This window comes from Gobio gobio, assembly GCF_949357685.1.
Source record: "Gobio gobio genome assembly, chromosome: 2".
Taxonomy (NCBI): domain Eukaryota; kingdom Metazoa; phylum Chordata; class Actinopteri; order Cypriniformes; family Gobionidae; genus Gobio; species Gobio gobio.
The window spans coordinates 60,497,050-60,524,945 of record NC_137098.1 but is presented as its reverse complement, the minus strand read 5'-3'; the positions used below and the strand labels follow the sequence as shown (position 1 = coordinate 60,524,945).

At 38.3% G+C, this 27,896-nt stretch overlaps 2 protein-coding genes across 2 annotated transcripts in view; both read right to left on the bottom strand.

Annotated features, from left to right (window-relative positions):
- Positions 1 to 790: 790 nt before the first annotated feature.
- focad (focadhesin) overlaps positions 791 to 27,896 on the bottom strand; it is a 96,088-nt gene continuing 68,982 nt past the window's right edge. The window contains exons 27-44 of the mRNA XM_079841949.1: positions 27,591 to 27,829; positions 27,324 to 27,413; positions 24,068 to 24,218; positions 18,221 to 18,340; positions 17,876 to 17,998; positions 17,369 to 17,446; positions 13,084 to 13,155; positions 12,863 to 12,965; positions 12,295 to 12,375; positions 12,094 to 12,222; positions 11,856 to 11,971; positions 9,812 to 10,072; positions 9,399 to 9,488; positions 6,845 to 7,022; positions 5,603 to 5,700; positions 1,923 to 2,174; positions 1,185 to 1,260; positions 791 to 1,077 (exon numbers count right to left, since the gene is read on the bottom strand). Of these exons, the coding sequence (XP_079698075.1) occupies positions 1,004 to 1,077; positions 1,185 to 1,260; positions 1,923 to 2,174; positions 5,603 to 5,700; positions 6,845 to 7,022; positions 9,399 to 9,488; positions 9,812 to 10,072; positions 11,856 to 11,971; positions 12,094 to 12,222; positions 12,295 to 12,375; positions 12,863 to 12,965; positions 13,084 to 13,155; positions 17,369 to 17,446; positions 17,876 to 17,998; positions 18,221 to 18,340; positions 24,068 to 24,218; positions 27,324 to 27,413; positions 27,591 to 27,829 (2,331 nt within the window). The 3' untranslated portion in view covers positions 791 to 1,003. The remainder of the gene's footprint in view (positions 1,078 to 1,184; positions 1,261 to 1,922; positions 2,175 to 5,602; positions 5,701 to 6,844; positions 7,023 to 9,398; positions 9,489 to 9,811; positions 10,073 to 11,855; positions 11,972 to 12,093; positions 12,223 to 12,294; positions 12,376 to 12,862; positions 12,966 to 13,083; positions 13,156 to 17,368; positions 17,447 to 17,875; positions 17,999 to 18,220; positions 18,341 to 24,067; positions 24,219 to 27,323; positions 27,414 to 27,590; positions 27,830 to 27,896) is intronic.
- On the bottom strand, positions 26,185 to 26,639 carry LOC307139338 (histone H4-like; the record flags this gene model as incomplete). Its single annotated transcript, XM_079838258.1, has 2 exons — positions 26,185 to 26,471; positions 26,576 to 26,639. 2 exons carry the CDS (start codon positions 26,637 to 26,639, stop codon positions 26,185 to 26,187), a joined length of 351 nt encoding a protein of 116 aa, XP_079694384.1.

The window sequence follows — 27,896 nt, the reverse complement described above, 5'->3', positions numbered from 1 at the left end:
TCCAAAACGTGATTTTTAGCTTACCCTGATTCACTATGGTAAAGCGTATTATAAGTGTTTATATTTTAAACCCGTTGGGAGGGTTTTCACAGGAAATTGCGTACATGTCACTCACCAGTGCGTGTCTCGTCATATCCGTTAATAGAGACTTGCTCTGCCTACTTTGACGCCTGTTTGGTGTGGGAGTGGCAGAGGTTAGTTGTCAGAATGAGCGAGAAAGGTTGAAAATCTCGAACCTCTGGGAAATCACCCGTAAAAAAAAAAAAAAAACCCTGCAGAACTGAGGAGAGTCTGCTAGCAAAAAGAGCGCAACAGAGCTTGTAATGAAACAAGAATCAACATTGGCTTTTCGGATATGGAGGGATTTGAAATGTTGTAAAAGCAACGTAGAAATGGCGTTTTTAATACTCAAGTAAGGTATTTTATTGAACAGATAAATTGCCATATGTAGCTCTTTAACAGAGTTCACTGTAAAGCATTATCTATGGTTGTTGTGTGCTGGAATTTATTTTCAGGGAAGTACTGTGTCATCAGCTTGAGATCATTTCCATTTTAACTAGTTAAAAGTATTTTAACTCTTAAGTATAGTAGTCTGGTGAATGTTTTATGAGCAGTACACTGAAATGTTACATATAGTGAAAAAACTTTTGAACATACTAATTTGTGATATCCTTTATATTTTCTGGATGGGAAAGAGAAAGCTTTTAAAGGACGCAAGAGTTTAACATCAGTTTTCTTAGTGAAAGGAAATACAGAGTGAGCTTCATTTAAAAAGAAAAAGAGACTCGGTATGGCACAGATACATTTATTTTACATTACTGGTCACAAAAAAACATTACTGCTTTTAATCTATTAAACGTGTCAGCTTTTACTCTGGATGGTAGCAGACAGTGATTATCACTAGAGTTGGTGAACTGGTCAAACATTAGCATTGTTATGTAAATAATACTCCAAATAGGCAAGTAAGCAATATAGCCTTCGGTGTGCCGGCGCTTTCATAGGATCACCAGCCATACGCCCTGGTCCACACGCCCTTCTTCCTGAACTCCGAGGTAGATCTCAGAGCCATTAATGACGCTAAGACAAATAAGAGACACAAATGTCAAATAAGAGACTGTAGATGTACTGTAAATCGTGTCAAAATCCTTTCCTCCTTATCATGCTATTAAAACAAAGCATCTCACCTCTGGCTGCAATTACTGCAGTTTCTGAGAAACTTAGTTTAGGACCTTCTGTAATACTGAAGAGCCAGTCGATGAACTGATGGCATGACGAAAGAAAGAACAGAGTCAGTATTTTATTTTATTTTTCCATTCAGCAAGGAAGCACTAAATTGATCAAAAGTAACAACTTTCAAATTCTAGATCATCTAGATCTAGAATCCTGAAAAATCGAATCATGGTTTCCACAAAAATATTAAGCAGCACAACTGTTTTCAACAATGATAATAATAGTAAATGTTTCTTGAGCAGAAAATCAGCATATCAGAATGTTTTCTGAAGGATCATGTGACACTGAAAACTGGAGTAATGATGCTGAAAATTTAGCTTTGCAAAACCGAACCAAACTTTTGAACATACACAGGATTTTTTTTTTTTTTTAATTACTATTGATATTGCTCGTATTTAAAGGGTTAGTTCACTAAAATAAAATATCTTCATTTGTGTTCCAAAGATGAACGGAGGTCTTACGGGTGTCGAACGACATGAGGGTAAGTAATTAATGACATAATTTTCATTTTTGGGTGAACTAACCCTTTAAGGTTGATGACTAAGTATTACAATTTGGTGTGTAACTCGCTCTGTGCAATCGACATGAATGACATCTTAAACTGTGCAACTTTTACTTTTCTAAGCAACCCAAAACATTCACCAGAACTACACACATTTAAACAGTGAAACGAGTGATAAAACATGCCATACCTTCTGTGACTGGGACTTCCACGGCTCTTTGGCGAGCAGATGCTTTATGCTGTATGGGATTCCCGTAAGGCATGCCGCGACCGACAGCTCAGTGGTAGCAGGGTTGACATAGAGAGTATGAGTCAGTTCTGTTGTCTGCGAGGACTGTTGCCAGGGAAACCACTGGGCCCTGATGCCAATGAGAAGTGGGGCACAATGGTCAGCCCAAGACGCCACTGCGGCAGCAAACACACCGAGGAGGAAGTCTGTGCCCTGCACAGTGATAATAGACATTGTTTAAAGCCACCATGAAATCAATAAAATATTGCAGCATTATAAACAATTTATAATCCATGCACATCATCGTTTTGTTTTTTTATTCACGTGCCCTCATAATCTTTAATCAGAAGATTAAAGAAGAGGGAGGGGAAGTTATTTAACTTTCCCGCCGTCTTGCAGGGACATCTCTTCTCTGATGATGTGTTTACTGGGCCCTGTATCAACCAATAGCAAAATAGTAAACCACAACGATTTAACCATCTGCCAATTTCCCAGCGGCAAAATCAAGTCCCGCCCTACTAGGGGTGTGCCATATAATACAGTCCACGATAATACCGGTATACATCTTTACATGATAAAAAAAGTGTCATATCGCGATATCAATGATATAGCGACGCGATGGCGTATGGCGCATTTACGTTCCCTAGCGCGCACAACAACAACACCTGTCAGAGTATACACGAAGAGCAGCATGTCAGCCTCCGATAACGACTTCGTACCTAAAAATGGAGCTACTTGGTTACACAAGAGGTCAGCCCTCTTGACAACTGACTAAACATTGACAACTTAAAGCTGCTATTGATGTTTGCAGCACAATATTTGACCGGAAGGGTAACATTGACAGTTATTTTCGTCAGTTACGGCTTGTTAGATCTAGCATTCTGCCTTCTTTGAATCAGACAGAAATAAAGTAGTGCGTAAGATTACATTTATTTGAATGAATGAATGAGAGAGAGAGAGAGAGAGAGAGAGAGATTCGTACCTGTGTGGCTGCGTCTGTTCAGCGTCTCTTTTAACGAAGACGTGGGTTTATTACTGAAAAATAGCAATGTAACCCCATCGTTGCTGAGAAATATAATGTAGTGATCCAGTAACTTAGCTATTTTATTGCTAAAAGTCACGGGGCGGCGTTAATAGTTTCTGTGCTCATGAATGTGCAGCGCGATCTCTGCTCTCTGAATGCGAGCGTGTGTGTGTGCGCTTTAATAGCCCCGTATGCATGCACACTTTTATGTCATTCCGATTAAAATCATTTCGATTGAACGATTCTGTGGACAGTTTACACGAGGCGTTATCTAAACCGATCTGGTGTTGCTGTAAGAAACACCTCAGAAAAATAAATTCTTCTGTCAGGCGCAGTTGAAGTAGAAAATGCCTGGGACAAAAACCCTGTCAGATGAGATGGCGTAGCCAGGCTATGTCTGTGTCATTATTCCAACATGTATCTTCATAACTTAAAATAAACATAACAAAATAAAAAGTTTTACACTTCAGAAATATTAGTGTATCCTTATGAAAGCAGTGTTTATATGCAGCATTTTCATTTGGACTTTCAGACTTTTAAACCGATTACAGTGCTCCGTCTAAACAAACCTGAAATGAAAACAGCGCATTAATATAGAACGAGGATTCATCTGACTTGAAACTACCTGTGCATTAAACAATTTTATTGCACACATTCCAGCCAATCAGAATCAAATATTCAGACAGACCATGGCATAAATTACATTATTGTTAAACTAAAATGTTATGTAATGGTTTTGTTTGCACTAATAAATGCTGCTGCCTACCAGCTGCAATAACCAATAAAAAATTTCTATATCATCATAAATATCATCGCAAATATTCTTGAAATATCGTGATATAATTTTGAGCCCATACGCCCTACATTTGTTTCACTTATTTCATCATTTATTTGTAGTAACAGTAATACAGCATATTCTCTGCCATACAATTTATTTTAAATGAACTGCATGCCATTAAGCAACACAAGTCATCCAGCTTTTATTAATATGATATTCTAATAACGTCTCTCATACCAGCCACAGAGCGAATGCACAGAGTAACGTTATAACTTTCAACTCACCAATTAAATCGGCGCTGCATTACCGCATGATTTTAATTCGTCAAATAAGGAGACCTGTATGAGTAGTAATTCAGCATTTGCATCCGTTTCACTAGAATTAAAGGGTTAGTTCACCCAAAAATGAAAATTCTGTCATTACTTACTCACCCTTATGTCGTTCGACACCCGTAAGACCTCCGTTCATATTCGGAACACAAATGAAGATATTTTTGTTGAAAGCTGGTGGCTGAGAAAGGCTTCAGATAGGCCTCCATTGGCATTCAGTACACTTATACTCCCAAGACCGATAAAAGGCACTTAAAATGTCGTTACAAAGTCCATCTCACCACAGTGACTCTACAATAATCTTACGATGCGACGACAATAGTTTTGTGCGCAAAACAAAATCTAAATAACACCTTTATCCAGCTTGTTATTGCCTTCCGTGTGTGCCTCCACGACGCATGCGCGAGAATATGACGTAGCGCCGGGGTTCGGGAATCCGTGAAATGCACACTTAAGCCCCATTTTGAGCACTACGCCGAGACCTAAAGCACGATCAATGTAGAATCCAACAGCTTAGAACGCCGGATCTGCGTCATATTCTCGCGCATGCGTCGTGGAGGCACACACGGAAGGCAGTAACAAGTTGGAAAAAGGTGTTATTTTGATTTTTTTTGCGCACAAAATCTATTGTCGTCGCATCGTAAGATTATTGTAGAGTCACTGTGGTGAGATGGACTTTGTAACGACGTTTTAAGTGCCTTTTATCGGTCTTGGGAGTATACGTGTACAGAATGCCAATGGAGGCCTATCTGAAGCCTTTCTCAGCCATCAGCTTTCAACAAAAATATCTTCATTTGTGTTCCGAATATGAACGGAGGTCTTACGGGTCTCGAACGACATGAGGGTGAGTAATTAATGACAGAATTTTCATTTTTGGGTGAACTAACCCTTTAAGTAAAATAATGTGAACTGAAGTGATCAAACGTAACTAAAACAAAGTTCAAGTTCAGGGAAGGAGGCGGCGAACGTTAAACGTAACTTTAATCGTAAAATAAACATAAGCAACCAAATGAAAGATTGGGCAGCGGCCGACTGCAGCAAATAAAAACAGCACTGATAAAATATCCCAGGCTATCAGCCCCGTCCTGCTTCATACCACAATAACATTAGTAAAACTTTAATACATTAGCTCATCTATGAACATGATTTCTGCCCGAGTCCCGTCAGATTGCTTTCCATCCGCTGTGGAGGTGAAGAAGACAACTCCCATGATTCCACGCTCATTCACCGCGTCATCAGGCTACACCTTTGTTATTGTTTTGAATTAGCGCCGAAACTTGCACACTGTCCCTTTAAGTCAGTGAACAGGCATTATCTTGCTTCCTGCTGAGGTTAATGTGTTTTATAGAGAAAGGAAACGTTTATATCATTAAGCCCACAGCAAGGCAACTAAAAACACTTTCCAGATGGCAGTGACTGCTCTTCTGAGATGCAAATCCACATACGATTGTAAAGCGACGTAAAAGAAACCTGTGAACAATAAATTCAATCAAAAAGATGTTGCACAAACCTCTATAATGTTGACACATTTAACAGAGGGAGATCCGTATGCAACGTTTCTGATGTGGCCCATCAACTCCAGTAGCCACTCCATTCGTTTAGTGACCCCTGAAAACAAACAAACATTTTACTTTCTGAAACAGCATAAGGATTCAAGTTCATCAAAGAGTGGGTGTTTGAAATGGAAAGTTTGGGGTTAAGTTATGCTCACCAAAACTGCATTTAATGGACCATAAAATACAGTAAAACAGGAAAAAAAAAAAAAAATCTATTTTAATATACACTATATTGCCAAGTATTGAGACACCCCTCCAAATCATTGAATTTAGGTGTTCCAATCACGGTTGCCAGGAGAACGGTAATTGCTTGACTGCCTTGTGCCAAGTGTAAAGTTAGGTGGAGGGGGGATTATGGTGTGTGGTTGTTTTTCAGGGGTTGGGCTTAGCCTCTTAGTTCCATTGAAAGGAGCTCTCAATGCTTCAGCATACCAAGACATTTTGCACAATTTCATGTTCCCAACTTTGTGGGAACAGTTTGGGGATGGCCCCTTCCTGTTCCAACATGACTGCACCAGTGCAAAAAGCGTCGGTCCATAAAGATATGGATGAGCGAGTTTAGTGTGGAGGAACTTGACTGGCCTACACAGAGTCCTGACCTCAACCCGATTGAACACCTTTGGGATGAATTAGAGCGAAGACTGTGAGCCAGGCCTTCTCGTCCAACATCAGTGCCTGACCTCACAAATGCGCTTCTAGAAAAATGGTCCAAAATTCCCATAAACACACTTCTAAACTTTGTGGAAAGCCTTCCCAGAAGAGTTGAAGCTGTTATAGCTGCAAAGGGTGGACAAACTCCATATTAAACCCTACAGATTAAGAATGGGATGTCATTAAAAAATTATAAATGTGTACGTAAAGTCAGGCGTCCCAAAACTTTTGGCAATATAGTGTATTTTAAGATGTAATTTATTGCTTGAATTTTAAACATCATTATTCCAGTGTCACATGACCCTTCAGAAATCATACTAATATTCGGATTTAATGCTCAAGAAAAAAAAAATTCATTCAGAAAAGTTCAAATGAACAGCATTTATTTAAAGCCTCGCTTGAACTACAGGCGACTGTCAACTAGCAAGTTCCTACGTTTAAGGAAATATTCAATAACCTTACTGATCTCAAACTTTTGAATGGTAGTGTACCTTTTTACTTTAGCACTTTTACTACTATTATGTACATTAGTATTGTTAACCTACCTGTATTAGGACTAGAGGCGAACCGTGATTGGTGGAGGCACTGCAGAAGAAGCCAGCTTATTTGTTTTTTATTCCCCATCCGGAGGATGGTACTGATGACATCATTGAGCCCGAGGAGAGGGACTCTGCCTTTAGAGGTCAGGTAGGACAGGATGAAAGCTGTTTTTTCTACATTAGCCTGTAGAGGGCGCACAAAAACAGTGTGTGAGGTGGTACATTTGATGATTTAATGTCTCAAGCCAAATCGCAGTGTAGCTTTGAGCAAGTCATTTAACTTGTAAATTGCATCTGGGATGGTTGTTACATGACACGATAAATTACAAAACAGCAGAAGCTGTCCTATGCACTTGCAATGAATTATGATTATCATTAATTATCATTAATTATCATGAAAGAAGAAAACCTTCCATGGATCAGAGCGCAACAATTCATCACTGCAAACATGCAACACTTTATTGTATGCATTTATAATTGGGGGAAAAGTCTGATCGAATTTTCTTGCATAAAATGAGTCTCATTACTAAAATCAACAAATTTAGAAAAAAAAACAAAAAACATTGGGGATCCTTTTAAGGTAAGTTACCTGGAGGCATCATTGTGCAATAATGGAAATGAATGAATCAAAGACTTTAACTAACAGATGATAATAGAACTATTACATCAACTGCATGATGCATAACCTGGGGACACTACTTTAAGTCTTTAAAATAAAACATTATGTTCACTAAAATGACAAATATATATAGACAATAAATAATAATAATAATTATAATAGATAATATTGATCTATTCATAGTATATTTATTTTTTATTAATATTTATGTAATCAAACATTTATTTCCAAATAAAGGCATCTTCATAAAGAACGAAGGCATTAAAAAAAAATTAAAATAAAAGGCATTAAAATGAAACGCTGATGTTAAGAAATTGCCTATAATAAAACCCAATAGAGTGCAATAGTGCCCGCCCACTTTTTCAGCAGCGCTGGTTCCGGAAGTATTTTCCCCGTAGGGATTTTTAAAAAGTCTTTGTTAAAGCATTTTAAGCCACGAACCAAACCAACCAACTACGAGGTGAATTACAACACTAAAAACTTTGATTTGAACCAAACAAGTTTTTTGAAAATCAGACTAAAATACAAAAAAACTGTAAACCAAATAACTGGAAAAAACTGCAATCCCATGAAGCATTGCGAACAGCATAATCAAATTAAAAACGAAGGAGAAATATAAAACTACTAATTTAAAAACGTGGATTGTAAATATAAGAGCAATATATTTTAAGTTTATTGCAAGATATGCAGAGCATAGAGACAGAGCGCATTTAGGCCACGCCCACACACCGGGACCAATCCAACGCTCTCCATTGACTTTGTATTGCGTGAGGCTGCCTCTTTGTCATTTCTGACTTATAACAAAAAACAGAACAATGTCTAAAAGCTGCTCGGTGACAAAGTGTACAGCAAACAAGCTAAAAAACACAGAACCAAGTTTTTATAAGCTGTCACTGTTACGTCAAATATCCAAATGTCAGTTTTATATGTTATATTTCCTGTCGGTGATTACGTTCCCCTCTAGTGGGTGTAGTTCTCAGCGTAATATAACATGTCGTGCTCTGTCTCAGTGGCCTGTATCCACTTTTGTGTCCTTATAAACTCGTTTTTTGGGTCAACAGCTTATAAAAACTTCTGGGTTTTTGGTTCTGGGTTTTGTTTAGCTTGTTTGCTGTACACCTTATCACATATGTGATACATATCAGTGTCACATAGCAGCTTTTAGACATTGTTCTGTTTTTTGTTATAAATCCGAAATGACAAGGAGGCAGCCTCACGCAATGCAAAGTCAATGGAGAGCGTTTGATTGTTTTCCCCCCCGGTGGGCGTGGTCTTCAGATTATGACGCGTGTCGCACTATCTCTATATTCAAATATTTAAGTGTATTGTGAGTGTATGAAGTCCCACTTGGTTACGTCATTCGCAGTGCTTCATGGGAGTGGGAGGAGCTAAAGAGATATTTTGCCAAGTTTTGCTTTCTGATTCTAGGAATTTTCAGTACACAATCATGGGTAATGCCTTTTTTCACCATGATTTCCAGTGTCAAACACGATTATTTTAAAATAAGCTAAAAAAAAATGCAGACTGACCGCTTTGAAAGAGGCAAATACCATCGATAAACAACCTCGTAGCTCACAGTAGGCCTGTCTTTAAAGGTTTATAAGTTATTGTTCAAAATGAAGGAGAAAATCATTTATATATAATTGCTGCTGGCATTTTATTTGATTCTATTAACAATGAAAACCAGAGGCACACTTTTTGTGGAATGACCCTTAAAATGCCCCTCATGATGTGGTGTGACCAAGAAAAAGCATTTCATTTGGTTATTCAGTCTTCTCTTCATTATTAACCATCTGATGTCAGTTGATATGCATCTTGCACGGTGAAGAAATGTGTTCATTACCCTGAGGCAAGATATTATGACTACATATCATGATGAAACCTTTCAACAGAATCAGATTTATAAAGCTATAAATCACGCACATTACAGTTATATTTTACCTCAGTGACTTTGATGATGCGGTCTATCTCAGTGTCGCTCAGTTCAGACAGACACGAACACATCGCTTCATAGAGGTCCACCTCAGCAGCCTACAGACCAACATAAAAACCCCAAAATATCACTACAGCAGCAGAACTTGCTAACTGTTCGATGTTTAATCAACATGCTTGACTACAACACATCTTCCATCAAGGCTCTGACACACCAAGCCATTTATTTTTAAACTCGTTTGCTAAGCTGAACAGCCAATAAGAGTAATCTCTCTTACCAACGGCAACAATGCCGATTCAACATGCTCAGTCAGTCAAAAAGCCCCCGACGGAGTCCGATTAATAGCGTGGAACACAATGCCAAACCTGGGCCGACTGTTGGCTTGGTGTGTCACAGCCTTCAGGCAACTGCCAGGACATACCGGTATTTTATCAGGTAAGCAGTTATAGATCTTTTCAGTGGTAGAGCACAGGGTGGTCCAGCAGTTTTGGGGCGGGTTGGGGACCGCCATGGCTTTGGACAGACCACGCAGGATGGACAGGCACAGGGACAGGCGCTGAGCACGTGTGTCGGGCTCAAACTGCTGGACTGCCAGACTGTCCACATACACCTGCAGTTTGTCTTCGGCCACATGCTTCATCCAGGAGCTCAGGCACTCGTACAGATAAGCCCTTGTGCGGAGCTGTGGAGGGTCCATATGATAGACGAGAGACAATATGACATTTTGAAGCCAGAAAACCATGATGAACTTAGATGACAACACTGAGAAAATTAGCTACTAATTACTACTTCACTTTTCAGCATCCTTACAAGATATATTCAACATAACAGCTTATTACAAAAGGACAAAAATATGGAATTAAAAGGGTTATATTTAAGCATTTTCATGTATTAATCACTTAAAGGAGTACTCCACTATTTTTGAAAAAAGGCTCATTTTCCAACTCCCCTAGAGTTTCATTTACTGACAGAAAATGAAAAGTTGTGATTTTCTAGGCCGATATGGCTAGGAATTTGTCTGGCTATCACCAGACCAAGCTCAATTTAAGATTGAACATTGGTCTAGGGAGTCTACTCTGTATTTTCTACTGCAAACGCGAGCATAAACGCGCATAAATTACATGACTCTGTACGCAATTGGATAGTTCTTCAACCAATCAGACCACAAGAGGCGTGATCAACGGGCAATGACCCATCGCTTCTCTATCCGTCATCGTGTTAAACCCTCCATTAGCGCGCCAGGTGGATAAGCCAGTCTGTGATTGGTTCCCACAAAAGTGTAACAGAAGCAGTAGAAATGAATGTACGGGTTTCCAGACTGAGTTGCCGGGCGAAATCAAATCGCTGGCAGATCATGCTAGGTTTACCCAGTATGGCTAGGAACTATACCCTTATACATGCATAATAATAAAGGGACTTTGCTGCCGTACCATGAGTGCAGCGGCGCAATGATATTTCGCAGCGCCTGAAAATAGTCCCCAGCACGTTCCCTGTGCAAGCAGGTTGTCACGTTGGTTATGTTGACGGAAGCCTATTTTCAGGTGCTGCGTAATATCATTGCGCCGCTGCACTCATGGTACGGCAGCAAAGTCCCTTGATTATTACGCAGGTATGAGAGTATAGTTCCTAGACATATCGGCCTAGAAAATCACAACTTTTCATTTTCTGTCAGTCTTAGTACACGATGTAACTACAGAAGAGTCAAGTTTTATATAGGAAAAATATCCAAAGTCTTTGGTCATTTTTGAGCGAGATGCAAACGGTCTAATCAGATTCAATGATCTATGCTAAGCTATGCAAAAAGTGCTACCACCGGACCCGGAGATCGGCTGAATGGATTCGAAAATGGTAAAACTCAATTGTTTAACTCTAGGGGAGTTGGAAATTGAGCCTATTTTCAAAAATAGTGGAGTGTTCCTTTAAAAAAACGAGACCTTTCCTGACTTCCTGGGTTGTCTATGAAAGCCTGTAGACTTGATTTTCCCAGAAAAAACGAGTCCTTCACATAAAAATCAAAAGGATGCAACGTTTATGTGCACTCCCGAGAGCTTCTCTTAATTCTTCGTAATTCTCTCTTAAAGTTGTAATGAAATAAAAAAAGATGAGTGTTCTTATTTTATATGTAATATTGTAATGTTTATTATAAATTATTTATCTGTGCACTTCATTATTTTTTTTAAATTCATGTGTCCTCATAATCTTTAATCAAAAACGTTAACCTTCCCACCCCCCTCGAAACGACTTTGCTTCTCTTCCTGTCATGTGCTATCTGTCTTGTTTCCTCCATTTTGTTAGCAACACCCCAACTTCAAACAATCCAAACAATTCCCTGAGGGCGAAATCAAGGTATTGAACATCGATATTTTTCACAGTACCGCATCTAAGTGTGAAATTTCAGTATCGTGACAAAACTACATGGAGAAACGACAAACATCTATTACACACAGAAAGAAACAAATACTCACACTCAGGCTGTGAACCAGGGGAGGCACAATCCAGATGCCGAGGAAAAGGGAGGCACTCTGGGAGGACTGGGCCTGACTGGCAGCCAACTCTACACAGTGATGCTGCACTTCCTCACCTACAGCAGGCACAGGTGAACACTTCAAAATCATTTCCCTTCGAAAATGACACTCTAAATACTTGCCTCAAGACATTTCCTATAAAACATTAATTCGTGATGATGACGAAGAGGAAGCTGACCAAAGCCGAGTCTCATCAGCGGAGAGAGGATGGCACTCCAGTTGACTGGAGGATACTGGAAGCTTCCACCAACCGAGCCTAATGGTGCCAGCAACGTCTTCACTAGGTGTGGAGCAGTGAACTCAGGTCCTGTACAAAGTCAGAGCATTAGTAAGTAACAGAGACCCTTATTTTATTAGACAGCACTAGATAGAGTGTTACCTTTCCTTCCTGCTTCAGTGATGAAGTCTACACCCGCTCGGATGACACTTTTCTCTGGGAGATAACCAAAGTCCTGAGGAACTGTTGAAGAGGGGTGGAGAAGTTGGTTTTATTGCTCTTCTTCCATTTATATTTATTCTTTCCATTTACAGTATAATTTTTTTTGTGCTATTTTTATTATTTCTCTAATGTCAGGGTGGCAAAAATGCAAACAGGGCTCTTATATTATGAATAGGTAATAACAGTAAACATGATAATGCAAATCATCCAGAGGAGATCCTGTGGCAGAGTGAAAAGGTTTGTAGATCTCTCTCAAATATAACATAACAGTGACATAAAAACTGTCAAAAAAAATAATTTTAACATTTTAAAATGTTATTTAACAACTGAAACTTGTTTTAACACATTGTTCATGGTCATGATTTTTTTTTTGTAACCACCTTTTTTGAAGCTTTATTTGTCAATGACCTTATACCATCATAAATCATCAACAACAACAGTAATAATAATAATTGTAATAATTTATTATAAAGAAAAACAGAAGACTTGTGAATGATTGTAGTCTCACCTGCGGTTCGACTGTGGCTGCTGCACATCTGGGCCAGATGCAGGTGTCCCAGCAGACATGCTCCATTCGACTGCAGACCTATTGTTCCTGAGAAGGTGATGATCTAGTGCGGAGGATGGCATGAGAGCAAGAAAAAATTAAATGACACATAACTTCAATCAAACCATTGTTTTACTTCCAGTATATACATTTCCATGCATGTCAAATGCATGAATTATAACCTGTGTAATGGCTCGGATGACCTCGTTCAGTCTGCCCTGCTGCTGTGAGGACTCCTCTGTTTCACTCTTCAACTAATGGAGATAAAAACACACTTTCTGAAGGTCAAAGAGTTCTGGGACACAGTATAAGCCAATGTCAAACTCAGAGTAACTGGAGGACACTAGTCAGGGGTGGTGTTCACCATCGGGGACCAGTTAGGTGAATTAAAAGTGTTTTAACAATCAAGCATTTTAACTACTGTTCAAAAGTTTGGGGCCAGTAAGAGTTTTTATGCACAAAATCGGCATATTCTAATGATTTCTGAAGGATCACATGACAATAGAGCGCTGCTTTACACCTACGCTACAATTTTGTGTTTACATTAGTTTTATGACTATAAAAATGTATATTAGGCTGGAATTTAAGAACTTCTTTTACTTTAAAATTTTTGTTTGTTTTTAATGACCTTAAAGACTAGTTATAAACCTACTGCTTTTGTTGAAAGGATTTATTTAGCGTTATCATGCTGGATTACTTTAACCTACGGTGCCCTCATGTGGACAACTACTGTTACTGCCATATTATTTTTTCCTCAGCAACTTTCTGAGATCGATCCCGCATGTACGTGCACAAACTTACTAAACAGAGTCGAATAAAAGCAATCAGTTCTATCAACTAACAAAAAAATCTTGTTAGTACCACTGTTTGGAGGGGGGATTTTGTTTGGATTTTAAAGGAACAGTGACCAGCTAAACGAGCTACATTCAAGACTTTATTCGAGAAGGAATCAACTGATGTGGGAGTTTGAATGGCCTGAAAGTGTTTATTCAGTGACTTTAAGTCGCGTAAAGACACATTAACACAAATCTTTTCATCTGCGGGGCGGCAGAGTAATCCGAGACATTCACAAGGCTCCGATTCACACTGAGAGAAAATCCTTGCAGACCGCTGTCAAGTCCCACCGTTTCTATAGCGACACTTCCTGGCTACCTTCCAAGTATGGTGGCATTTGCATTTAAAAAGGCGAGACAGCATTTGCTCTCTCCCTCCCTGCGTGTGTGTGTGTGTGTGTGTGTGTGTGTGTGTGTGTGTGTGTGTGTGTGTGTGTGTGTGTGTGTGTGTGTAAAGTGTCTGGAAAGTGGATGGGCACGGAGGAGTGTAATTTGCCACACAAAGACCAGCCTGGCACAGGTGTGGGAGAAAAAGGGCAGTGCCCATTCGAGACTGGCATTTAACTGGTGCCATTAATGGCACCTCAGCATATGATAATGGACTCAATGTAGAGTAATATATAAGAAAGTAATGTTTTGTGATATTTAACATTTACTTAGATGGAAAAAATCAGTAAAATAAGTATAGTCATTCATTGTATAAATTAATACAATTATACTACAGGGCTGTTGAATGCTTGAATCTGATTGGTTGACAAACATTCTAAAGTTGTGCATTTATTTTCAGGGAAACGCACAGTTAATGTGGTTCCAGGCAGGTCTTGACCGCATTACATTCCATGTCACTTCGCCAAATGATTTCAGTTATTTCAAAAGGTCCTTAAAGACTACAAAAGCAAAAGAACCAAAATCCACAACGGAACTGAACAAGCAAATAGTAAACAATAGGATAAAAACAACTAAATATTTCCATGTTTTTACCCCAAATTATGTTTTATTATGTGTTGTCAGCGCTGCACTGACGATTTTATCAGTAAAATAGTTTAACAACTTAAAATTGACATCGACAAATTGACAATCAACATTTCTTACTTAGGTAATAGCGGCGCTGTTCTTGAAGCAGATAAACGTACAGTTTCGCTATTAGTAGAGATGCTGCCGCCAAACCATAGACTGTAAAAATATGACGTAGTGTCCGTGACGTCACCCATAGGATTCAGAAGAGCAGTTTTGAAGCGTAAAGTAGGGACGAGCTGGCTGTTGCCATCTTGGCAGCACGTCATCACGCGTCACTCCCGGATAACAGAAAAGGGGCAAAAAGCCGGGAGGTGAGCGGAGCTGAAGTGACACGATGACTAACAGACAGCAGATAAATGGCTATCCACCTGTCACTCGAAGTGGCCACGCCCTTAATTATGCAGAACTTTAATGCTTTATATCCACCTTTATCCTGGTGAGCGAATTTACCCATGATTCATAGTGGGTTTGAACCGGAAGTCGGTTGTCCTTTTCCGGTTCGAAGCTTGTGTACGTTTGATAGCTTGTAGCTTGCTATCTTGTTTGCTGTATAAGCCGGTGTTTCTCCATGGATGAAGCACAAAAGGACAAAAAAAACGAATACACACCAAGGCAGCACACAAACATTTTTAAATATTAAAAATAAAAGGATTTGTCTCTGGAGAAGCGTTCAGTTTTTCCGCTCACAAATTCCACCATGTAATTAGCGAATCCGCCATGGGGCAAGCGCAACTGGCTTTTAAAGGGAATGGGAGATGAAACTCTGATTGGAGATGAGAAATAAAAAACCCGCCCTGTAGAGCTATGATCAGTTCGTCCATCTTGGCTGAGATTTCAATGTTGCTACGGAAAGGCCGAAGCTGATCGGTTGGTTCTTGTCACATGAAAAGTTGCACCTGGAAAAAATGCAACATGACCAATCATCCTAATGCTGCGTTCACACCAAACGTGAATAGAGCGTCAAAATCGCGTCTAGTTTTCGCGTGAACATTTTGAATCCATTCGCGTGTCCACGGTGAATTGGACGCGCATATAAATTGAGCGTTTGAAGCGAAATAGACACGCGTTCAAGGCGCTCCAGGAGAAATACGTCATAAAACACCACTCTGCCTCTTTTCATTTTCATTAAAAATATATATTAAACATTAATAGCCACACAAATGTGGTCCAGGCAACTCCTACATTATCTTCACTGCATGTATATTTAAATATCCTTAAAAAGTAAAGTTATGAAACTTCTCTTTGCCCTAAGTCGAAACGATTTGGCAGACAACAAATTATAGATTCATGACAACAAAGATCGCCCGTTAGATCCACACAAGACGAACCACTACAGGACATCAGAGTCAGCGGCAAACGTCAGAAGGACAAGCCGAGGAAAGGCTGCTCTTGTCTGGGTTAATGAGCGCTGAGCGCCTGGTGATCGCCTGGATCTCAGAACTCCAAAAACACAAGATTTTTTTTTTTAAATAGGCGCTCTCTTTATAAATAAACCACAGATTTGAGCTTTAAACAACTACATTCTCACCTGAAAAAGTCTTAAAACTACATTTTGTGACACAATAATAGTATACTGAAATTATGCAGGGTTTCTCATCACGTCACTTTACCACGTGACAGCAGCAAGCAGGCTCCTGATTGGTTAACGCGGCACGAATTGACGCCAAAGTTCAGATTTTTCAACTCGGGCGTCAGACGCAAATTCGCTTTAAACGCGTGAATGCACAAAAAGCACCACTCTCGCATAACACGCGCATCGCACAAGACGCTCAATTCGTGTCCAATTCACGTCATTCACGCGAACTGGACGTGCGAATGAGGCGGAATCGCATCCATCGCGCTGTGCGAAACGTGTCTATCGCGCCGCGGGACGTCCAGACACGCATCAACGCGCCTTTCCATTGACTTTACATTGAAATCACTCGCTCCTGACGCTCTTTTCGCGTTTGGTGTGAACGCAGCATAATGGAGGAGTTAATACTGCTGGTCACTGCATTTTTATGTTCAGTAATATTATTCAAAATGAGATATTAGTAACACATTACTGCCATGGATATTCTGTGTCATAGCAACCAAAGTATCTCTGGAAAAACGCTGCCCTTGCAAAACGCTTTCAAGCGCCACCAGCTGGTTGTTTTCAGAAGAGCACTAGGCGTTTTTTAGCTGGCTAAAAATGCTTTGGTGGACACACGATAATTGAATATATTTATTGCTATGCATATGGCCAACTAGTCTCTTAAGCTTCTATGCAATATACCTGAGTCAAACCTGAGAATGAAGTCCAGAAGTGTTCCTGGACACGTAATTTCCGTAGTTGTAACTCATGAGAGTAAATGTCCGCCTATTTACGAATGTTTGTAATTCGTTAATAAACACACGTTTAACTACCGGATCCGTGGTATACGAAGCATTTGTGAATCCGGAGGAGAGTTTTAGTAAAGGTCCATTTTACACGCAAATTACTCCGAATTTGCTCGTATATTTACGAAACTTTAATGAACGAGGCCCAATGTATATATATATATTTTTTTTACATTAAAGCATGTTAATCTATTGTATTACACCCAATAAACCAAATAATAAACTTTTAAAAGCATCATATGACCCTTTAAATTACCTGAATGAGAGCCGTCTCAGACCCCACTAATGCGATCAGTCCATTGAGGGCGGACAGCCTCTGCATTGTGGGACAACCCTAGAATGAATGAAAATGATTACAGTTTAGTTTCTCCCTCATGAAAGCTGAGATCTAGTGTTGATGCCAGAACTTCCTAGACCAAAACTAAGATCTCAGACAGACAAAGACTCAACCTTAAATTCTGGACTTGTGCCTTAGATCAGATCCTGATATATAGTTCATTTACTGCGGCACAACAACACACTGTTTCTCACTAGTCAGCGAGACCAACTACATTTGTTTCTGCACTGAATTTCTTAGTAGACCCTTTCTTTCCACAAACTTTTTTCCCCCAAAGCAGCTTTGAAATGTATAATAAAGTGGTCGCGCCACATAAAATTAGGACCAGCAAGCCTTCATACATGCATAATGGCGAAATATGCATAACATATGGAAATGATAATACATTTTGACCCCAATATGATTCACTGAACAATCATACATCACCTCTGCCAGCAGTATCTTGGTCCAGGCGGCCAGCAGACGGGGTTGGATGTCCATAGCTTTACCATGACCAAAAGAAGACAGACCAAACACTGTCAGTCCCAACGCCAAAGCAAAGCCAGGTGTCTAAAAAACACAGAATAGATGCCTTAAAGTGTGATTCAAATATTTGGTTTTTAATCACTCAGCATTTATGCATTCTTCAATACAAACCTGGTGTGTTCAAAGAAGGCAAGGAAGACAATCCTACATTGTAAAACAATATTATCTTTTTTTTTTATTTTAATAACTGTTATCTTAGTGTATGATTCTTCTAGTGCCTTAGAAACAGACAATTTCAGTTCTCACCTGCTGGCTTTCCTCCGTCAGGGAGCGAAGTGTGTTCATGCTTTCCTCAGCTTTACTGGCCTCAATAATGCCTGAGTTAAATGCTGAAACTCCAACACATGCCACAGAATAGGCCAAAACCTGAAAAAACAGAAGAGATAAAAGACAAAAGAAATGTTTGGATGCACAGAAACTGCCACTGAAAGTATTTGATGGAAAGTTAAAGGGGTGATGAATTGAGAAATCAACTTTCCCTTGAGCCTTTGGTATATAAAAGTTCATCGAGATATAAGAATATCATGTAAGTTTCAGAGCTGAAAACATCCTCGTTAGTTAAAAAAAAGCTTTTATTGACACCGGGCCCAGCAAACGCTTGATCTGAGAATATGTCGACCCTTGACGTCATCGTATGCTGAAACGCCGCCTCAATAGATATGTACGCCTGATTCTGTAGCCCGGTCCACTGACTCGTGGAGCTAAATGGATCGCGCTCCCGAGCAATAAACATGCCGTTGAGGATTACAAAATATTGTGCAGTGCCTGGGCTCGACAGTAATGCAACATGTAAGTAACTGTGTTCATTCTAATGCTTGATCTGATATGTAATAATTAATGTAGTCAGATGTTCTTTGTCTGTGTCAGTAAATCAAACTAGTGACTAAACGTCAACTTGCGTTGTTTTCTCTTAGTATGATGAAAACAATCTGTTATTTAACGGTGATTAAATTCTATAAAGAAAGCGATCAAAGAAAGCTCCCTTTGCAATCATTGGGGCAACACGCGCTGAACCTGTCAATCAAACTGCGAGAGTTTATCAGTGAGGCGTTTATCAGTTTTATTCAACTAATCTCTTAACTATATCACGTTTGCACTGTTAGTGAAGATGAAAACATTCGACAGAAACTGAGTTGCAATGATGAGATCCCTGCTTTCATAGATCTAAATATAATGCAATAGATCTAAATATAATGCCATAGATTAGGGATGCAACAATACAGTTAGTCCACGGTTCAATACATACCTCGGTTTTTAACCCCGGTTCTCGGTTCGGTTCGGCTCTGATTGCTTGTCATATACATTTTTTGTTATTCTATTCTTAGGCAACAGGAACAGCAAGAGGTTAAGGAGAAAAAAAGACATTTTTTTATTGCAATACTCTTTCTTAATTTTATTTAAAAGAATGGAAAAACCTTACTTAAACTTAAAACTTTACTTAAAAAAAAACCTCATTCCTAGTGTACTGTATAATATAAAATAAATATATATAAATATAAAGATTTACACTAGCAGCTCAGAGCTGTACAGCAGCATTTAAGTATGAAATTGAATGAATAAATGTAAAAATAAAACACTACATAGACTTCACTATAAAATATACATTGATTCTTATTAAAGCTACTGTATTAGTTTTTCAGTCAAGAGCAGTAAGGGATTTTCTCTGTCTTTTGTTGTTGTATTAACATTAAAGGGATAGTTCGTTCAAAAATGAAAATTCTGTCATCGAGAAATTAATACAGGTTTGAAACAATATTAGAGTGAGTAAATAATGATATAATTTTAGAGGTGAACTGTCCCTTTAAGGATCGCGTGTTCACTACTGCGCTGTTGTCAATTTAAGACCTGCGCATCTAATATACAGACACACACTGATTTTACTTTCACTTTACACATAACCGACTGTGTTTATGTTAACCTTGTGTGTATTTGACAGTATTTGCGCAGTAAGACGACTGTTTAGTCCAGTAATCACGTGTTTGACAGGCGTTTAGTGCGCAAGCTCCGAAAAGCGCATGTTAAAACCGCGCACGCGAATGAGCCGGCAAGGCTTTAAAACGCATGCAAATAATGAACTTTTCGTGATTGTGAATAACTATTGTATTCCATGAGTATAACTCCACCACTAACGTGTGATGTGAATGTATTTCGCGTTGTACAGTAGGCTATATTGGGATGGAGGAGGCAAATTATAGAATTTGTAGAAAAATAATTAATTAAATGCAAAACCGAGAAAACCGCAATTCACAAGCGCGTATTGAACCGTGAATGCCGTACCGAACGGTTCAATATTATATTGAGAATTGTGGCATCCCTACCATAGATCTAAATATAATGCCATAGATCTAAATATAATGCCATAGATCTAAATATAATGCCATAGATGTAAATGTAATGCCATAGATCTAAATATAATGCCATTGATCTAAATGTAATGCCATAGATCTAAATGTAATGCCATAGATCTAAATGTAATGCAATAGATCTAAATGTAATGCCATAGATCTAAATGTAAGGCCATAGATCTAAATATAATGCAATAGATCTAAATATAATGCCATAGATCGAAATATAATGCCATAGATCGAAATGTAATGCAATAGATCTAAATGTAAGGCCATAGATCTAAATGTAATGCCATAGATCTAAATGTAAGGCCATAGATCTAAATGTAATGCCATAGATCTAAATGTAATGCCATAGATCTAAATATAATGCCATAGATGTAAATGTAATGCCATAGATCTAAATGTAAGGCCATAGATCTAAATGTAATGCCATAGATGTAAATGTAATGCCATAGATCTAAATGTAAGGCCATAGATCTAAATGTAATGCCATAGATCTAAATGTAATGCCATTGATCTAAATGTAATGCCATTGATCTAAATGTAATGCCATTGATCTAAATGTAAGGCCATAGATCTAAATGTAAGGCCATAGATCTAAATGTAAGGCCATAGATCTAAATGTAATGCCATTGATCTAAATGTAATGCCATTGATCTAAATGTAATGCCATAGATCTAAATGTAAGGCCATAGATCTAAATGTAATGCCATAGATCTAAATGTAATGCCATTGATCTAAATGTAATGCCATAGATCTAAATGTAATGCCATAGATCTAAATGTAAGGCCATAGATCTAAATGTAAGGCCATAGATCTAAATGTAATGCCATAGATCTAAATGTAATGCCATAGATCTAAATATAATGCCATAGATGTAAATGTAATGCCATAGATCTAAATATAATGCCATAGATCGAAATGTAAGGCCATAGATCGAAATGTAATGCAATAGATCTAAATATAATGCCATAGATGTAAATGTAATGCCATAGATGTAAATATAATGCCATAGATCTAAATATAATGCCATTGATCTAAATATAATGCTATAGATCTAAATATAATGCCATAGATCGAAATGTAAGGCCATAGATCTAAATGTAATGCCATAGATCTAAATGTAATGCCATTGATCTAAATGTAATGCCATAGATCTAAATGTAATGCCATAGATCTAAATGTAATGCCATAGATCTAAATATAATGCCATTGATCTAAATGTAATGCCATAGATCTAAATATAATGCCATAGATCTAAATATAATGCCATTGATCTAAATATAATGCCATTGATCTAAATGTAATGCAATAGATCTAAATATAATGCCATAGATCGAAATATAATGCAATAGATCGAAATGTAATGCCATTGATCTAAATGTAATGCCATAGATCTAAATGTAATGCCATAGATCTAAATATAATGCCATTGATCTAAATGTAATGCCATAGATCTAAATATAATGCCATAGATCTAAATATAATGCCATTGATCTAAATATAATGCCATTGATCTAAATGTAAGGCCATAGATCTAAATGTAATGCAATAGATCTAAATATAATGCCATAGATCGAAATATAATGCAATAGATCGAAATGTAATGCAATAGATCTAAATGTAATGCCATAGATCTAAATGTAATGCCATAGATCTAAATGTAATGCCATAGATCTAAATATAATGCCATAGATCTAAATATAATGCCATAGATCGAAATGTGATGCAATAGATCTAAATATAATGCCATAGATGTAAATGTAATGCCATAGATCTAAATATAATGCCATTGATCTAAATATAATGCCATAGATCTAAATATAATGCCATAGATCTAAATATAATGCCATAGATGTAAATGTAATGCCATAGATCTAAATATAATGCCATAGATCTAAATATAATGCCATTGATCTAAATATAATGCCATAGATCGAAATATAATGCCATAGATCGAAATGTAAGGCCATAGATCTAAATATAATGCCATAGATCTAAATATAATGCCATAGATCTAAATATAATGCCATAGATCGAAATGTAAGGCCATAGATCTAAATATAATGCCATAGATCTAAATATAATGCCATAGATCTAAATATAATGCCATAGATCGAAATGTAAGGCCATAGATCTAAATATAATGCCATAGATCGAAATATAATGCAATAGATCTAAATGTAATGCCATTGATCTAAATGTAATGCCATAGATCTAAATGTAATGCCATAGATCTAAATATAATGCCATTGATCTAAATGTAATGCCATAGATCTAAATATAATGCCATAGATCTAAATATAATGCCATTGATCTAAATATAATGCCATTGATCTAAATGTAAGGCCATAGATCTAAATGTAATGCAATAGATCTAAATATAATGCCATAGATCGAAATATAATGCAATAGATCGAAATGTAATGCAATAGATCTAAATGTAATGCCATAGATCTAAATGTAATGCCATAGATCTAAATGTAATGCCATAGATCTAAATATAATGCCATAGATCTAAATATAATGCCATAGATCGAAATGTGATGCAATAGATCTAAATATAATGCCATAGATGTAAATGTAATGCCATAGATCTAAATATAATGCCATTGATCTAAATATAATGCCATAGATCTAAATATAATGCCATAGATCTAAATATAATGCCATAGATGTAAATGTAATGCCATAGATCTAAATATAATGCCATAGATCTAAATATAATGCCATTGATCTAAATATAATGCCATAGATCGAAATATAATGCCATAGATCGAAATGTAAGGCCATAGATCTAAATATAATGCCATAGATCTAAATATAATGCCATAGATCTAAATATAATGCCATAGATCGAAATGTAAGGCCATAGATCGAAATGTAATGCCATAGATGTAAATGTAATGCCATAGATGTAAATATAATGCCATAGATCTAAATATAATGCCATTGATCTAAATATAATGCCATAGATCTAAATATAATGCTATAGATCTAAATATAATGCCATAGATCGAAATGTAAGGCCATAGATCTAAATGTAATGCCATAGATCTAAATATAATGCCATAGATCTAAATATAATGCCATTGATCTAAATATAATGCTATAGATCTAAATATGCCATTGATCTAAATATAATGCTATAGATCTAAATATAATGCCATAGATCGAAATGTAAGGCCATAGATCTAAATGTAATGCCATAGATCTAAATATAATGCCATAGATCTAAATATAATGCCATAGATCTAAATATAATGCCATTGATCTAAATGTAAGGCCATAGATCTAAATGTAATGCCATAGATCTAAATATAATGCGTTCAGAGCAGAGGGCTGAAATCAGGGTAGGAAAAATGCCTTTTATTTATAAATTATGACAATTTTTGATGTAAAAAGCATTCTAACATAAGTGCACCACAGGAAACATCATAAAACAACGCAGTTCATGATCCCTTTAAATTATAATTTTTATTTGATTCAAGGAAAAATTCTGTCAGCACCAACAATGTGTGGCCATTTGTAAACATTATTCAGCTTAAGCAAGTATTCACAAACCTTTTCACAGTCCACTGATAATTAATGGTTAATGGTCACATGCAGGTAAACAAATAAAATGTATTTTTGGTAAGATTTTTTTTATATTCGTATTAATTAAATATTAGCTTATGCTAATCCTTAAGCTTATCCTTCATGAACCCCATGTGTTCGTGAACCAGTAAGCGCAACATGGCTTTACCTCCTGCATCATGCGGCTCATACTGCTGCTGTCCTGCAGGGTCTGCAGGAGTCTGTCCAGCGTCAGAGACACGTGCGCACGGTCCCGCTCAGACTGACTGCTGCTACTGAGAGAACTCAGGACCAAACCAACACCTAACACACAACCAGCACTGAGAAAGAGCAAACAAAAGTTTGTTAGAAAACAAGAGTGTATTAGTGCACAGGGGGAATGAAAAATATAGATACAACTCATCAGGCCCGTTGCCAGGGGGGGTGCGAGGCCCTGTGCGAACGTGATGGTGGGGCCCGGGAGGGGGTGGGATTTACGGGGCTCTACTGTTGCTAAAGTGACGAACAATTTGATGTTTATCAAATTTGTATATTCAGTTTAACAGAATAATAGAAGTTAAACTCTGTAACTGAACTGCGCAGTGCACACATTTTGACTATTGTGTTCTTAATTATGAATGGGTCAAACTCGTTTGCAAAACGGCCCGAATCCACTTGAATGAGTTTGGACTGCTCTCTCACTGAATTATCTGAAGCGATTTCTCAGTCAGTAAAATAAACACACAGTATTGAGAGAACAACCAGCGCTGTTTTTCAGTAGTTTTCCTCTATGAACATGCGCTAAATGGATGTCTGACAATTTTTCCGATTTTAAAATGTTTAACACGTCTAGCGATAGAGTAGCTACACCAAGCCTGCAGCACTCGTGTTAAAAACTGAAGCCGATGCGCCTCGATCAAGTCCTGCACGGGTCCGATTTTGTAAACCCGCACCCGCCCGTACCTGCAGTGCTTAAAACCGCATCCGACCCGTTTTCCGACAACAGCACTAAATAAAATCCGCACCCGACCCGCACCCGCAATAAAATCAGTTTAGCATATTACATTATAGACACACTTACAAAAATGTTTATTGCCAGCATACATAATTACACGACCATTAACTTATTTATTAAGAGACCAAACTCAGTAAACATAATACTAATAACGTATACTATGTACAAAAAATCAGATGAGCCCAAAATTTGAACGCAACGCTTTCAATTACACGTTAAGCGTTTTCCTCCCATAGAAAACCATTATAAGAAAACGCTTAACGTGGCTTAATGTAGGCTACTAAGACAGTGTTATTAAGAGACTAAACTCAGGAACCATAACAAAAATACTGTTCGATTGAACTGCGTGTGCTTGGTTTTGTTACCACAGTTAGCTGCATGCTTCCTCAGCGATGAACTTCCACATTTGTGGCTATCTTTTCTTCAACTCCTCATGATCCATCTCGACGAGTGCAGGCAGAGCGCGCGCGCGGTTGTGATTCTCCTGGGAGGGCGCACGCCGCGCGGCCACAAATAAACTGATATGGATTTGAAATTATTTTATCAACTTGAAATACAGGCAAGGCATATTTTTGTATATGCATATTTTTAGTAACACATCTACAATATACCGTAAAACTTCAAATAATAGCCGAGTCCCAAATAGATGCCTGTCTCTTTTAAACGCCTGGTGTGACGACAGGTTTGGGTAAATAAAGGCATGTCTCAAATAGACGCCGGGTCTGTTTTTTAGTATCGGGCTGTATTTGATCTTCTCAAACCTGTCAGATCGTCTCTTCTATGTTTTGATTAGATTTCACGTGACAGACGGAACCGTTCATGAACGACTCCTCACTATGGCAACATAACAAAGAGGTTAACGAACTTTCAGTCTTCAGTTTTTCTTAATTCTCTCAATACCACCATGGAGAAAAGTATAATTTGACATTTAAGCTGACAGTTGTCAAATTTCATTTAAGCTGACAGTTGTCCCCGAATGTATTCGGGGTTTACGTCGCTTTTTAAATTTTTTTTTAGTGCTATCGGGCATATCATACTTGTAGGGCTGTGTTGAAAAAATCGATTCACCAATTCTGAATCGATTTTCATATTAATTTCTAAAGATCGATCCGTAACTCAGAGGATCGATTTAATAATAGGCCTACATTTTCCCCGTGAATTTTAATTTGCCGCGTCATTGAATTCACGCATGCGCGCGAGGTGGAAGGACATTAAACATGGCAGCTTTGAAAACTCCAGAAACGCTAAAAGCTGCGATCTGGCAGATTGTGGTTTCTCTTGATTTCAGGCGTTTATCCTCCGAAGCCGTTGAGGGTGCGTCCCTGTCGCTTCAGCACGTACACAACATCCATGGCGGTGACGGTCTTTCTCTTGGCGTGCTCGGTGTAGGTCACGGCATCGCGGATCACGTTCTCCAGGAACACCTTTAACACTCCGCGGGTCTCCTCGTAGATCAGACCGGAGATGCGCTTGACACCGCCGCGGCGAGCCAGACGACGGATGGCGGGTTTGGTGATTCCCTGGATGTTATCGCGCAAAACTTTACGGTGACGCTTAGCGCCTTCTTTACCTTTGCGATCTTAATGTCAATTCTTAATTTCATTTTTAATAATACATCAGGTTCGCGTCTAAATAATTGGTCTACTGCTGCTGATATATCTCTGCGTCCTCTCTCGTCTACACCAGTGCAAGTTTGTGAAAGCAGTTGTATCAACACTCTGGAAGGGGGATTGTTCTTTACAACCATCAATACTCCATTAATTTGCAGTTGAATGTCTATAATAATAGTATCAATATGTTGCATAACTACAGTCCTGTAATTCAGGTAACAGCTGGAAAAAAATGCTTTCTTCAAAAACACTTATCTAAATCTCGAAGATCGGATCCGATCGGATCGAATCGAATAATGATAATCGATTCAAGATCTTGAGAATCAGAATCGAATCGATTCTTGAAATTTGAATCGAAACCCAGCCCTACATACTTGTATTAGGTCATTATGCGAGATGGCAGGTAAGAAAGATTCGCCTTCGCTTTCACGATAGCGGAACTGGAAGAACTGTCAGCTATAGAATAAAATCCGTTTGATATGTCTGTGGTACAATCATGGGTACAATCCGAAAGAGACTAGCGCCAATATCACGAAAGCTGATTGGCTGCAATATAAGATGCATGTTGGTCTCTCACTAGCAAAAAAATGAACTAAAACACACACACACACACACACACTCTCTCTAAAACACTGCGGGAGCATTTCAAAGAGCAAGAGGTAGCGTTACATGGATGTAGGAAAATTAAGACCCGTTTAAAATTATTTAAGACCTAGAACTCAATACTTCAGCGAAAATTCTTCAAATTTTGATTTTGAATTTAAAGACATTTAAGACTTTTTAAGATCCCACGGGTACACTGAAAAACATATTAGACTAACTTGTACTCCAGATTGGGATTGAAGCAACAAACTTCCAGTCGTTCTAGATGTTTCATCAGCAGCTCTGCCACTGACAGCCCAGATATATCACTGCAAAAAAACAAAGAAAACAAGCAAACACGTCAGTAAGCATTCATCAAACATGATACAGCTATTGTTAGTTATTGTTAAAGTGTTAATTTACAACTGGGAGTGTGTAGTAAAAAGCTCAAGTTCCATGTTTTGGACATTACACGTCTCTCTGTTGTGGTATTAACTCGCACACACCTGACTCTCTCATCATTCAGCCATGCTAGAAACATGCCCAGAGCCAAGCCGCTGTGAAACTGAACCGCCTGAGATTCGTCCGCAGTGGGCGAGTCCGGCAGTCCCGCCACTAGAGTGCCCAGTATAGTTGGAACGCTCTCTTTGCGTGAGGTCACCAACATCGGCACCAGCAACGCCAGACCCAGAGCAGCGCAGGAGCGCGCGATCACACTCGCTGTGTTCTCACCGGAGTAGGAGCGCTAAAAGTAAAAGTGTGTGAGACAAAAAAGAATGGCACATTTGTGCTATAATGCACACTCACAATAA